Source organism: Carassius gibelio, chromosome B2 (genome assembly GCF_023724105.1).
Source record: "Carassius gibelio isolate Cgi1373 ecotype wild population from Czech Republic chromosome B2, carGib1.2-hapl.c, whole genome shotgun sequence".
NCBI classification, from domain to species: domain Eukaryota; kingdom Metazoa; phylum Chordata; class Actinopteri; order Cypriniformes; family Cyprinidae; genus Carassius; species Carassius gibelio.
Window position 1 is genome coordinate 26,339,023 of NC_068397.1, and position 14,591 is coordinate 26,353,613.

The following is a 14,591-nucleotide window of genomic DNA, read 5'->3' on the forward strand; positions in this document are numbered from 1 at the left end:
AGTCAACTGGCTCCAAAGATGTTTAGTTCCCAACATTCTTCAAATATCATCTTTTGTGTCCAGCAGAAGAAAGAAATGCTTAGAACCCTGGAACAATATGAAGTGAAGACAGAATTTTTATTTTGAGTTGTCATCTTAAAAAGAATTATATTCAAACATTTTCTGTTTATTTAGTCGGTTTTAGATTATTCTGCATACTGTACTTCATATCATGTTTTCTCTGAGAAACATGCAAGTAATGGGGAGCAAAGTGCTTATCTTAATTTTAACCATATTTATTATTCATACCTCAGTGCATGCCAGGAAGAGTGAAAATGAGCTGGAAACATAAAAAGTCCATTTGATTACTTCAGTTGAAAGTATATTGTAATAGAAAAGCTGAATCGGGGTCCTGGACATTTTAAGTTACAAATTCAAGATGGTGGGGTTCAGAGAAGATGTTGAAGTATGGTGGAATCTCCCATTGTTTCACAACAAATTCACAAAACAAGCCAGATCCAGTGCGGTTTCTGTGTCACTGCTGCACAGTCACAATGTTAAAGAGAAGATAAACGCAGGGCATATGGTCCAGACTCCCCTCTGGATTTTATTCAGATAAATACAGGTTTGCGCTGGCAGTGGGGGAAGCACAGGCCAGCGTGACCCCACCCTCTAACTACAGCCTTGAGCTCTGTGTGTTAAAAATACCCCACAGTGACCCAAGCACAAGAGTGATCCCGTCTGCCATTCTCTCTCCGTCTCCTCCCTGTACTTTCTGCACATAACTGCAATCTGGGGTTAGTTTGTCTACCATTCTATCTATCTATCTATCTATCTATCTATCTATCTATCTATCTATCTATCTATCTATCTATCTATCTATCTATCTATCTATCTATCTATCTATCTGTCTATCTATCTATCTATCTATCTATCTATCTATCTATTCATTGACTTTATTTTTCTTGACAACTGACCATCTTTCTCTCTAAACTCTCATTACTGTAATACGCTTAAATTATAAAATACTTTTACTCAGCAAGGATTAAATTGAAAAGGTGACAGTAAAAATTAAAAAAATTAAAAATACAGATGTTGTTCCTTTAAATGTTCTGTTCATCAAGGAATCTTGAAAAAAAATTGAACAAAAATTCCAACACCAATATTTATTGGTACATCTGTTTTTAGCATCATCAAATAATGAGAGATATTTTGTTTGATAGTTATTTTAAATTATAATAAAATTTCATAAGATTACTGTTTTTACTGTATTTTTGATAAATACAAAAACATAAACAAAAATCTTACCAACCACAAACTTCTGAATGGCAATGTATCTTTGTTTTAGTATTAATAAAAACTGAAAAATAATCACAATGCAATTTCTTATTTCATTCTTGAATGGTTTTATGGTAAAATATGAGTTTGTAAAAAAAAAGTGTTTGTGTATATCAAAATGTAAATGTACTGTATTCCACAAAACAAGTGAAAAAGAAGATTATGACTTGTGCACTTCAATAAAAGCCTCTCTCAAATGCCACAAATGTATCGGCTCTCTGTTGTGAATGTTAACAGGGTTTATAGAAATACACAGCTACATATGTAGTATCTGCGATAACACTGACGTCAGCTGGCTCGTATCTGGAAGCAGTTTGACATATCAGAGCAAAGAGCACACTACACTGCATACATGGACATGCAGACACCATCAACGGCCTGAACTGTCCTTTTGTGTGCTGCTTCAAGAGGATGGGGCTCATCTGTGTATGGGAGGGTGTAGGGCCCGTTGGGTGGGGGTCAGTGAAGAAATGCAGTGGAAAACACACAGCCCGTGTTATGTTTGTGTGAAGGCATCTTTGTATATTAAATATGCAGCACATTATGTGTGTGTGTGTGTGTGTGTGTGTGTGTGTGTGTGGTTTTGGGGGGTTGGGTGAGGCTGGTAGTGTTTAGCATGAAAATGGCACACACTTTGAATTGAATGTCAAGTGAATAATCAAAAGTTCTGATGTTCGCAATCATAACACATTCCTGAATGTTTAGGAGTTACTGGCTCTTTTTACATTTACATTTATTCATTTAGAAGACGCTTTTATCCAAAGCGACTTACAAATGAGGACAACAAAAGAGCAATGATATATAAGTGCTATAACAAGTCTCAGTTAGCTGAAATACATTACACGTAGCAAGGGCTTTTAAATAATATAATAAATAAAAAGAAAACAGATAAAATAGAAAAAGAATAGAGCGAGCTAGTGTTAGAATTGCTTTTTTATTTTTTTATTTTTTACTCATGTTCTCCACAATCGTTTATATAGCCTACAATAAGGCAAAAAAAGAATAGACTGGATAGTGATATGTTATCCAGAAATAAATTAATACAAACGAGTCTTCATGATTCTTAGTTAACTTTTTTTTTCCTATAATTTATATAATATCAGATGGCGGGATTATTTTATATTATTCAGATAATTCGCATAACTATAATTAGATAATCAATTTAAATTGGAACAAAGTTTATATTTTCAAATTGTAATCTCTCGTTCTCTCTCTCGCTCTCTCTCTCTCTATCTCCACGGTGTCAGATGTTGTAGTCTAAATAGAATAATGAAAGTAAAGAAAAAGAAAATAAATGAAGAACAAATACTGCCATCTTGTGGTACAAATACAACAACGCAGCTTAACTATAAGCTATCATGTAAAGCAATAGAAAACCGATTTTAAATCTAAAGGATTTATTTATTTATTTTATTACGCATGTGTTTATTGCCATGCATTTTATTCTTTATGTAATTTATATATTTATCATTTATCTTGTTTTTGTCTTTGCTTGTGTTTAGCTACTTTAAGGACTTATTTATTCTTCTATTTATTAGCCTAATTAATTTTAGATATTCAAAGTTCAAGAAATTTGTTATTTCATCAGGTTTCATTCTGAATTTTTTTTTTTAATTAATTACACAGTATATTAATACACAGTATATATATATATATATATATATATATATATATATATATATATATATATATATATATATATATATATATATATATATATATATATATATATATATATATATATATATATATATATATACACACACACACACACACACACATGTTTGTTTTTGTGAAAAGTGGGGACATCCCATAGGCGTAATGGTTTTTATAATGTAGAAACTGTATATTCTATTGCCATTCACCAACCCTACCCCTAACCCTAACCCTCACAGGAAACTTTGTGCATTTTTACTTTCTCAAAAAACCTCATTCTGTATGATTTATAAGCGTTTTGAAAAATGGGGACATGGCTTATGTCCTCATAAGTCACCCTCTCCTTGTAATACCCGTGTCACCCATGTCATTATACAGAGATGTGTCCTGATATGTCACAAAAACATGCCCACACATACACACACATCCACAACATACTCTAAAAGATATAAAGCTGTAATTCGGGCTTTACTTACATTAAATTTCAGGTACAAAATCTAAAGGGGAATCTACAGTTTTTGTTTACCCCTAAATGTTACATAATGGTGTCTTCAAGTTTTGAAGTTTTACAGGCTGTAAGAATGTAGGAGGCCTAAAGTCTCCCAATCATCCCCAATAACGCTGTGCAGTGTCTGCTACAGGAACATTACTCTCTGTGTACAGTTGCCATTTAATTCTGCAGTGAAATAATTAAATGGACATTTAATGTAAAAGCACAAACAGGTGGACATAGGATGATTGAATATATTAAGTATCATTTAACTTTTTCTTTTTCTTTTAAGTTGATGATTTAATGATTGTTTAACTTAACATATGATTTAAAACACAGAATGACTTCACAGTGTGATGTAATTCAAAAAGGGTCAGAAGCTTTAGCAGTGAGTTTATAATTAGCTTGCTAAAATTAGCAGGAGAGATTTCAGTCACATCTGGTTTAACAAACTCACTCTCTCTCTCTCTCTCTCTCTCACACACACACACACACACACACATATTTATTGGAGTTCAGTAAATGACTTCCATTTGTGCTTGAGAACTAGAAGCCTCGCTCTCTCTCACATGAAAGGGTTATGTGAGTGTGTATGTGTGTGTGTTTGATGAAAGGGTTGTGTGTGTGGGTAGAGGGCAGTAATTACAGCTATTCTCCAGAGCTGATAGTCAGAGGCCTTGGCCACAGCAGTGGTCACACCCCTTCCTGTCTGACAAATCTGATCCATGACTCCTGCTTCTGAGTAACACAACCTGAGGACTCACATCTGCCTCCACACCTCACAGTAAAGATCCTACAGAGTTACAACCCCATCTCACCTCACGTCTCAAAGGATGTGAATAACCTGTATTTATTCTATTGATTGAACATGCCATCATATAGGGAAAAAATATTTCATTAACAGATTAATTTGATTGACATATAGAGATATATGCATTTATTTGTATTTTTTTGGAGCAATATCCTTTCTTCGTTTCCTGTTGCTCAGTGTTAATACCATAAGTTTAATATTTTTAAATGAATACTTCTTTTTTTCTTTTTTCTTTTTTCTTCTTCTTTTTTTTTTTTTTACATTTTCACCAATATCTGTTGATAGTGGCGAAATAAATTAACCCCTTCTACGTTTACTCATTATAATAAATTTTATTAAAATATATATTAATATTTTACATTATATTTTAAATTAAAATATAAATATTAATATATAATTATAAAGAATATCATTATATACACACCACAATTACATATATTTTTATGTAATTATAGTGTGTATATAATTGTATGATTTTATATCTATATATACACACATTCACATTTTTCATCTGTATGTTTACAATACATTTTAATATCTAAGTTGTGATCTGATCTCAGGGTAAAGGAAGGAAATTAGTTATTTATTTAAAAAAAATAATCATATGAAATTGTAATAATACTGTATGTATTATTACATACAGTAATAATAGTATATTTTATTTAATAATGAGATGAGGTGTGTAAAATTTCGTTTTATTTGACGTCTCTGTGAATCTGCCTCAGCAGTGCTCGTCTGCGTCTGGGCGTTTCGCGCATGCGCACTCATCTCGCTCTTTTTTTCCAGGCCAGTGCGGCAGGCGGATCGCAGGGAGAGGGAGATTTTAGGAAGGACAGTTACAAAAGTTAAAGACGAGAAATCATGACACAAAACAGTGAACTCGTAGATCGCCTCTCCTCGCCACTGAACTTGACATCCCTCATCATGGCGCTCGTGTCACATAAGAAATATTGATTTATGTCATCTACAGCAACTTGAGGATATAATGCCGGTGAAACGGATGAGAGCTACAGCAGCCGCCTGGATTTTCTTGTTGGATATTGAATCCGACGCTCGGAGATGCAGTTGGGATTGTTTGTCCTCTATATAGGCCTTGCTAATCAATATATGAGAGCAGAATTATTGGACTACACGAGAGCTCGCGCTGATCCGTTATTTTTCACATCACCGCTCTTATCTCATAGCAACGCGGGACGTGATGCAGCGACGCGTTCTCTGTGTTAGTTTTATGCCTATTTATATCTTATTTTTATGCACAGCACTTTGGTTCCACTTTGTGGTGTTGAAAGTGCTTTTAAAATAAAACTGAGTTGATTAGATGTCAAGATGGGTGATGCCGCAGAGATCAAGGAGAGCAAGAGGACGTTCATCGTGCCCTCGATCAAATCTGTCGATCACTATGATTTCACCAGGGCCAAGATATCCTGCAGCTTGACGTGGCTCATCGCCAAAGCCTTTGGATCTGGTAGGTGGCGCTTAACGGTTTGAAAAATCTGGATTTTGAGTGCTGGGGGAAGTTGTCACATGGGCTACACTGTATCTCAGTGGTTTAATATAGGCTTTATCAAACTGGGGTCCGGGGATCACAGGGGGCCCCAAGGTGGGTGCGTGGAAATTATATTAAAAAACGAGGAAATGAGAGTGGAAATAATAGTAATAATAATAAGTATACATGAATTCAAAATAAGTAATAAATTAAATGAGCAAAATGAATGAGCAAACAGATGAAAACAAAATAAAAATATATTAGGTTTAAATAAGCAAATGAGCAAATAAATACAGTACAATAACAGCACTATAATGAGTTTTTTATTTTATTATTATTGTTGTTTTTAACAAAAGAATAATAATGGAATAATGGAACTTTAGAGAAGGCTAAAATTGTCAAATTAATATTTTAGACATTTATAATATTAATATTTCACAGTATAAAATTGAGTTTCTATACAAACTTTATAGATGCCTTTTAAATTTTAGGATGGGGTCCTTTGCATGAGGATGATCAAATTTGGGGTGCCGTGACATTTAAGAGATTGAAAACCCCTGGTTTAATGTACATTTTCATGAATTGTTTTGTCTTTCATAACTGTGTAAGTCTTAACATTTTGCTGAAACACGTATTTAATGGCAGTTTTCACTGTGACAACTTACCCCACATATTGTGACACCTTGCTCTTGTTTACCACATAAGCCACCATAAGCATGCATTCAAATTGAAAACAGACCTACTTAGAGAAATATGGGCTGGAGTAAAAGTGTGTCATCATGCCTGTTTTCCCCTGACAGTATTTAAAAATGCACTGAACATATTTAGCATCATGAGTGTTTAGTGGAGGGATTTTGTTCATGGAAAAATCACCAATTTGTTTAATTATGAAAAAAAGAAAGAATTAACTTGTTGTTCTCTTAGGAGACATGAACTAAATTTGTATAAGTTCTGCAATTTTCTAAGGTATTTTAAGTTCATATGTGTCTCATGAGAAGCAGTATACAGATGTTACAAACAGTGAATTTCACAAAAAGTCTACATGTTGGCAATTGTTGTCATGTCTGCTGAAACCATTAGCCTATTTCCCTACATAGACTCATGAAAGGCCACAATCTGGCTTATGGCTTTAAGTCCATCCCGACAGTCCGCAATGAATGCTCAAAACAGATTCCCCACTCCAGCTCACAGTAATAAGGTTGAATTTTCCAGAACAGCTCCTCATGGAGGATGCTGGAATAAACATAAACACAGACTATCAAACTTGCATGGCCTAAGCAGTGTGGCTTTTATTGCTAGAGCGGCCCGGCCCACAACAGAAACGCCTGTGGAGTGCAACACAACTGGGCCAAGATGAAGACGACTGCTGGCAGAATTGTGTGTGTGTCTGTAAAAAGTCTGCTTTTCTCATCAGAGTTGCTGGTGTTCATGAACTCAAATATGGTTATAAAGCGTGGATTTACTCTGATCTCTATTGCAGATGTCTCTGAATCACCTAAATTTGAGTCTGTTCTGTTAGTGACATTAACAAAAACTCCTATTGGACTTAATACCATCATTAACACCATCAGGTGTGCTTAATCGTATTGAATGTTTTAAAAAACTGTACTTGCAGATCATTTTAAGTTACATTTTTGTGTACTTTAAAAAAGTATATTTGCATGACTGTTTCTAAACACACTTAAGCACACTTTAAGTCTGCAGTTTAATTTCAGATCAAAGGTTTTAATTTAAAGTACATGATTTAATATTCTTTCATTTTGCTTATAAATAGTACATTTAATTACTGTTTTGTCATTCAACATTACATTAAAAGTCCATTTAAATTTGACATGCAAGTTTCAGAAATCACAATAAAGTATAATTTAGTTGCTATTAATGCTTGTCAGTATTTGGCAGTAAGTGTATTTCTAAGACAATTATAAAATTATACATAAAGTACTTACTGTAAGTGGGTCATAAAAACAATCTTTAGTTTAACCGATTACACTTAATCAAATGTAATGATATATATATTCATTTAATTGCAAATAACACACCATTAAGTGTCTAATAATATTACATGCATTTAAGTGTGCCCATCAGACACTGCTCTTCACAGTAGAGTTAAACTGCTGATCAGCATGAGAAACAAACACAGGAAATCTAGCCATACCATTGCAAGGCATCGTTAGATTGAAAATAGAGTCTGGTGGATGTCTATTCATCCAAATACTTTTCTCGGAAATGAAAAATAAACAAGACCACAAACAGCTGTTTTGATTGCCAGTAGGCCCTCACAGCAAAATTGTCCATGTCCTGTCTTTCCCTCCAGCCTAACATCTGTGGCATACTGCACATACCACAACAGAGAGCATTCGTTTCTGTTACATCACTGAAGCCTGAGGAGTGCTGCGAGTGTGTGACGTTCACATGTGACTCTGTGCACTGTTATTTTTGCTGTAAACTGTTAAGGACCAAAAATGTCAAACATTCATGTTATGTTACATATAAGGGACTCATAATGTGGAATGTGGAAACAAACTTTATTTGTTTCTTAAAGGGGTCATATGATGCTACATGCACTTTTACAAGTTATTAAGTTGGCTTGAGAGAGCCAACTTACTGATATTGTATTTAAACTTCTTATTATTATTATTCTTCTGAGACTAAGGCCGGGTTCACACCGCAAGCTGCAGCAGAGCAGAAGCAGCGCGTATTTTTTTCGGTGCCTATGTTAACAGATGAGAGCGTTCACACCGCACGCAGAAGCTGCGCGGCAGAGCGTTGCAGAAGCAGAGCAGAAGCAGCAGTGCCGCGATCGTTTCGGCGCTGGGTCTATTTTTGCAGCGCTGCTGACGCTCAGTTAAAGTGAAAGTACACCTTTGATGGACAAAATAAATATGATTTCACACAAAAAGTGCTCTAACTGCACAAAAAAAGCACATCTAGGGTGTTTTAACAAGAACTAGAGTATGTTACGAAAAGGAAATTAATATAAAAAATATGTATAGAAGATAAAGTGACCATGGCCAAAATGATCATGATCATGGCCAAAATACACATGTACTTAAACGAAAATTTGCCCAAAATTTGCATTAATGATATCTACTGTGTTCTTAGCAAATTACATAAAAAATGTATGATATTTAAAACCACATATTTTTATATTTTTTATTATAATTTTATTTTTAATATATATATATATATATATATATATATATATATATATATATATATATATATATATATTTTTTTTTTTTTTTTTTTTTTTTTTTTACAAAATCTGTTAAAGTACTTACAGTTCTATCCAAAAATAGACTTTTTTTTGCCGAAATACAAAAACAACTTTAAATAATTTATATTGCTAGCTTAGCCTTGGAGATTTATTTATTAGTAGTAGTATTCTTTTAATAACTAGGCCTATGTATTGGCAGAAGAACGGATGTCGTGCTAACAATCATAAACAACAGCACGTGGTGTCACAGGCGGTGGTCTTCAGAGTGCACCTGGAAAGACAATAATGGACGACACTCGTCTCATTGTGGAAGTTGAGAAATATCAAGTTCTTTATGATCCACACAATGTACTTTATAAAGACTTGCAGGAGAAGGAAAAAGCATGCGATGAAGTTGCAGCGGCTCTTATTGCAGATGGTAATTAATTTTATAGTGTTTTTGACGCTTTCGCTGGCACACGAGCAAACAACTCAATATTTGATTCAAAATTGATTCAATTGGAACCATTTATTTACAATTTCTAAATTACACATAAGCACACAAATAACAAAAGCAGGTGATACATGCATATATAATAAACAAGTAAATGCTGATTTCAAGATGAGCAGGAAGTCAAGGCTGTGAACCATCTACAATACACATAATTTAAAACCGTTTATTAAATTGGTTTTCAGGGTGTTTTTTGGTAAATTTGATTGCAAACAAACCCAGTGACAAGATGGTAATATGCACCATGTTCTCTCCTACGTCGGTTAATGGGATGAACCCAAAGTCTGGGTCTTTTTAGTCTCCTTAATAACAAATATAGCGCGATGGCCTTTCTTCTATCAACAACACGTACTGCACGGAAAACAAAGACAGCAAAACAAAGATCCAACAAAAGTAACAATTAAATTATTAATTAAAAAAGCTTCTTGCCTAGTCTTTTTATTTAAATGTATTTTAAATGGGAAATAAAGCAATGCGAACGTACCCATTATAGAGCACTCTGACCAAAATCTGCTGTTCAGTTGCGCGCTGCCTCCGCTGCCGGTGTGAAAGCAAAATAGGCGCGCGCTGCTTCTGCTCTGCCTACCTGCTGCTAACGCGCTGCTTCTGCTCTGCTGCAACTTGCGGTGTGAACCCGGCCTAAAACTGTTGACTGCTACTCCTCCTAGAGCTTTAACTCTACAAACTCCAAACTCAGCCCAGCTCTTCAGACTGATCTGAAGTTAGTTGCTATATCTTTTTAGACTGATCGGACTTATACTTTTCATAAAACTGAAGATTAAAAATCATAAAAATCCCATAGACTTGCATTGAAAAGCCTCTGCTCATCTGAACATTCCGTGAACTCCAACTGTCAAAAATTCAAATCTAAACACACTGAAGCCCATTAGACTCAATCAGACTAACCTATGTACTATTACTAACCCATTCAAACTCATCTATCTATCTATATTCAAACTCTATCTATCTATCTATCTATCTATATATCTATCTATCTATCAAACTCATCTATCTATATTAAAACTAATCTATCTATCTATCTATAATCAAACTCATCTATCTATAATCAAACTCATCTATCTATCTATCTATATTCAAACTCATCTATCTATCTATATTAAAACTAATCTATCTATCTATCTATCTATCTATCTATCTATCTATCTATCTATCTATCTATCTATCTATCTATCTATCTATCTATCAAACTTATCTATCTATATTAAAACTAATCTATCTATCTATCTATCATCAAACTCATCTATCTATATTAAAACTAATCTATCTATTTATCTATCTATCTATCTATCATCATCTAACTCTATCTTTCTTCTGACTATCTATCTATCTATCTATCTATCTATCTATCTATCTATCTATCTATCTATCTATCTATCTATCTATCTATCTATCTATCTATCAAACTCATCTATCTATCTATCTATCTATCTATCTATCTATCTATCTATCTATCTATCTATCTATCTATCTATCTATCTATCTATATTCAAACTCATCTATCTATCTATATTCAAACTCATCTATCTATCTATCTATATTCAAACTCATCTATCTATCTATCTATTCAAACTTATCTATCTATCTATCCTAACAACATGCTAGTCATGCTAAAAATCATGCTAGCAACATGCTAGTCGCATGCTAATCATGCTAAAATCATGCTAGCAACATGGTAATCATGCTAAAATCATGCTAGCAACATGCTAATCATGCTAAAATCATGCTAGCAACATGCTAGCAACATGCTAATCATGCTAAAATCATGCTAGCAACATGCTAGTCGCCTGCTAATCATGCTAAAATCATACTAGCAACATGCTAATCATGCTAAAATCATGCTAGCAACATGCTAATCATGCTAAAATCATGCTAGCAACATGCTAGTCGCCTGCTAATCATGCTAAAATCATGCTAGCAACATGCTAATCATGCTAAAATCATGCTAGCAACATGCTAATCATGCTAAAATCATGCTAGCAACATGCTAGTCGCATGCTAATCATGCTAAAATCATGCTAGCAACATGCTAATCATGCTAAAATCATGCTAGCAACTTGCTAGTCGCATGCTAATCATGCTAAAATCATGCTAGCAACATGCTAATCATGCTAAAATCATGCTAGCAACTTGCTAGTCGCATGCTAATCATGCTAAAATCATGCTAGCAACATGCTAATCATGCTAAAATAATGCTAGCAACATGCTAGTTGCATGCTAGTCATGCTAGAGAAATGCTAGCAACATGCAAATCATGCTAAAATCATGCTAGCAACATGCTAGTCGCATGCTAATCATGCTAAAATCATGCTAGCAACATGCTAGTCGCATGCTAATCATGCTAAAATCATGCTAGCAACATGCTAATCATGCTAAAATCATGCTAGCAACATGCTAGTCGCATGCTAATCATGCTAAAATCATGCTAGCAACATGCTAGTCGCATGCTAATCATGCTAAAATCATGCTAGCAACATGCTAATCATGCTAAAATCATGCTAGCAACATGCTAGTCGCATGCTAATCATGCTAAAATCATGCTAGCAACATGCTAATCATGCTAAAATCATGCTAAAATCATGCTAGCAACATGCTAGTCGCATGCTAATCATGCTAAAATCATAATAGCAACATGCTAATCATGCTAAAATCATGCTAGCAACATGCTAGTCGCATGCTAGTCATGCTAGAGACATGCTAGCAACATGCTAATCATGCTGAAATCATGCTAGCAACATGCTAGTCGCATGGTAATCATGCTAAAATCATGCTAGCAACATGCTAATCATGCTAAAATCATGCTAGCAACATGCTAGTCGCATGCTAATCATGCTAAAATCATGCTAGCAACATGCTAATCATGCTAAAATCATGCTAGCAACATGCTAGTCGCATGCTAATCATGCTAGCAACATGCTAATCATGCTAAAATCATGTTAACAACATGCTAGTCGCATGCTAATCATGCTAAAATCATGCTAGCAACATGCTAATCATGCTAAAATAATGCTAGCAACATGCTAGTCACATGCTAGTCATGCTAGAGATATGCTAGCAACATGCTAATCATGCTAAAATCATGCTAGCAACATGCTAGTCGCATGCTAATCATGCTAAAATCATGCTAGCAACATGCTAATCATGCTAAAATCATGCTAGCAACATGCTAGTCGCATACTAATAATGCTAAAATCATGCTAGCAACATGCTAATCATGCTAAAATCATGTTAGCAACATGCTAGTCGCATGCTAATAATGCTAAAATCATGCTAGCAACATGCTAATCATGCTAAGTACATGCTTGTCACATGGTAGTCACTTGCTTGTAATGCTAGCAATATGTTAATCACTGTCATTTTTATACTTCTTAAACTTTTAAATCTTTTTAAACTTTTAAACTTTTCACATTTTCAAACTTTTCAAACTTTTCAAACTTTTCAAACTTTTCAAACTTTCTAAACTTTCTAAACTTTTCAAACTTTCTGGTCAGGCTTTCTCAAGCCAACTTAAAGTTTGTCTTGACGAACTTTTTTATCTAGTTTGAACTGAAATGGCTGTGTGTGTACACAACCACCCTAAAATGATAAAAATTCAACCAGTGCTTAAAGGGGGGGTGAAATGCTCGTTTTCACTCAATATCCTGTTAATCTTGAGTACATATAGAGTAGTACTGCATCCTTCATAAATCCAAAAAGTCTTTAGTTTTATTATATTCATAAGAGAAAGATAGTCTGGAAAAACACGACCGGCTGGAGGTGTGACGTGTGGGCGGGGCTAAAGAATCACAAGCGCGAATAGGCTTTTGCGTTGAGAGCATGTGGAAGCTGTGACATTACCGTGAGGGAAAACCCATCATCCAAAACAAACCATGGCTTACAGTCAGAATCAGCCGTTTATTTATGATCCAGAATCAGATCCAGAGGCTGACACTGAATGAAATCAGCAGCAGCAACGACTCGCTCCGAGCGGGGCTCGAACCCCGGTCTCTGGCATGGGAGGGGACACAAGGAGGCAGAGATATTTGAAGCAGTTTTACTCACGGCCTGCGGTTCCAACACACGATCGTGACCCTTTTTCCTTGGGATTGCATCATCCTTAAGAAATAAACGATAAGCAAATCCGTCGTCAAACTGGGCCTTGTGAACAAGCATCTTCGAAATGCAGGGAACAAACAAAAACACTTGCACAACTCCGTTGATGCTCTGTAAAAACGAACTCCATCCACTGGTCCTTTAATGCTGTTTTTTTTTTTGGTAATCTGTGCAGGGTTGTCTTGCCCTGGCAACCAAAAACACACTTCTTTTGTGACTTTTCGTGACGCTCTCGCTCTGATCAGTGAATCGATCTGATCAGTGAAATGTCTGTGCTGCTCAGCCTCGCTATACGGGAGCGTGCGCTCTTCCGGCAGAAGTGCCCTCAGGACCCATATAAGGAAATTCCGCTCCATCTAACTTCACACAGAGTCATACTCGAAAAAAACTTTCCGAAACTTGTGACAAACCGGAAGGAGTATTTTGGGAACAAAAACACTCCTTCAAACGTACAACTTAATTTTTGAAACTTTGTCCATGTTTAGCATGGGAATCCAACTCTTTAACATTGTAAAAAACTCAGTATGCATGAAATAGCATTTCACCCCCCCTTTAAATCTTTACCCATTTCTCAAATCGAGTCCATCTCAGATGTCTGTCTGTGTGATGTCACAAAAACAGGCACCTCCCATGATAGTTTGATTGACGGTGGCATTTCAGCACTGACTGGACTCATCAGTCCGCCATTGTCCCACCGCCGGAGCAAATGTTGACAAGAATGACCCCTACGTGATTGAGGTGTCCTATTGTTGGATGTAATAATGAACATAGCAGTATTTACTCCCGACATATGAACTGCTGAAGACGAAATGTATTAAATTTTTTTTAAGAGAATGTGCCCCCGATCTACATAAATGGGTCTATGTATGCATGAATAATTTGTGATCCAGTTCCACATCCAGAAGAAGTGAGTCTACAACACACTGGAGGGGAAGGTTATCTGGGAATTCTGACTTAAATTTTGGCCTGTTTTTATAAGTGATCATATGGCTTCAGATTACTTGGAATTTAGCA

General features: G+C 35.2%; 1 protein-coding gene across 5 annotated transcripts in view; it reads left to right on the forward strand.

Moving 5' to 3' along the window:
• The first annotated feature begins 5,065 nt into the window (after positions 1-5,065).
• Positions 5,066-14,591, forward strand: part of LOC127950954 (calmodulin-regulated spectrin-associated protein 2) — a 43,968-nt gene continuing 34,442 nt past the window's right edge. For all 5 annotated transcript variants that reach the window (XM_052548412.1, XM_052548415.1, XM_052548414.1 and 2 more), the window contains exon 1: positions 5,066-5,739. In XM_052548412.1, the coding sequence (XP_052404372.1) occupies positions 5,601-5,739 (139 nt within the window). In that variant the 5' untranslated portion in view covers positions 5,066-5,600. The remainder of the gene's footprint in view (positions 5,740-14,591) is intronic.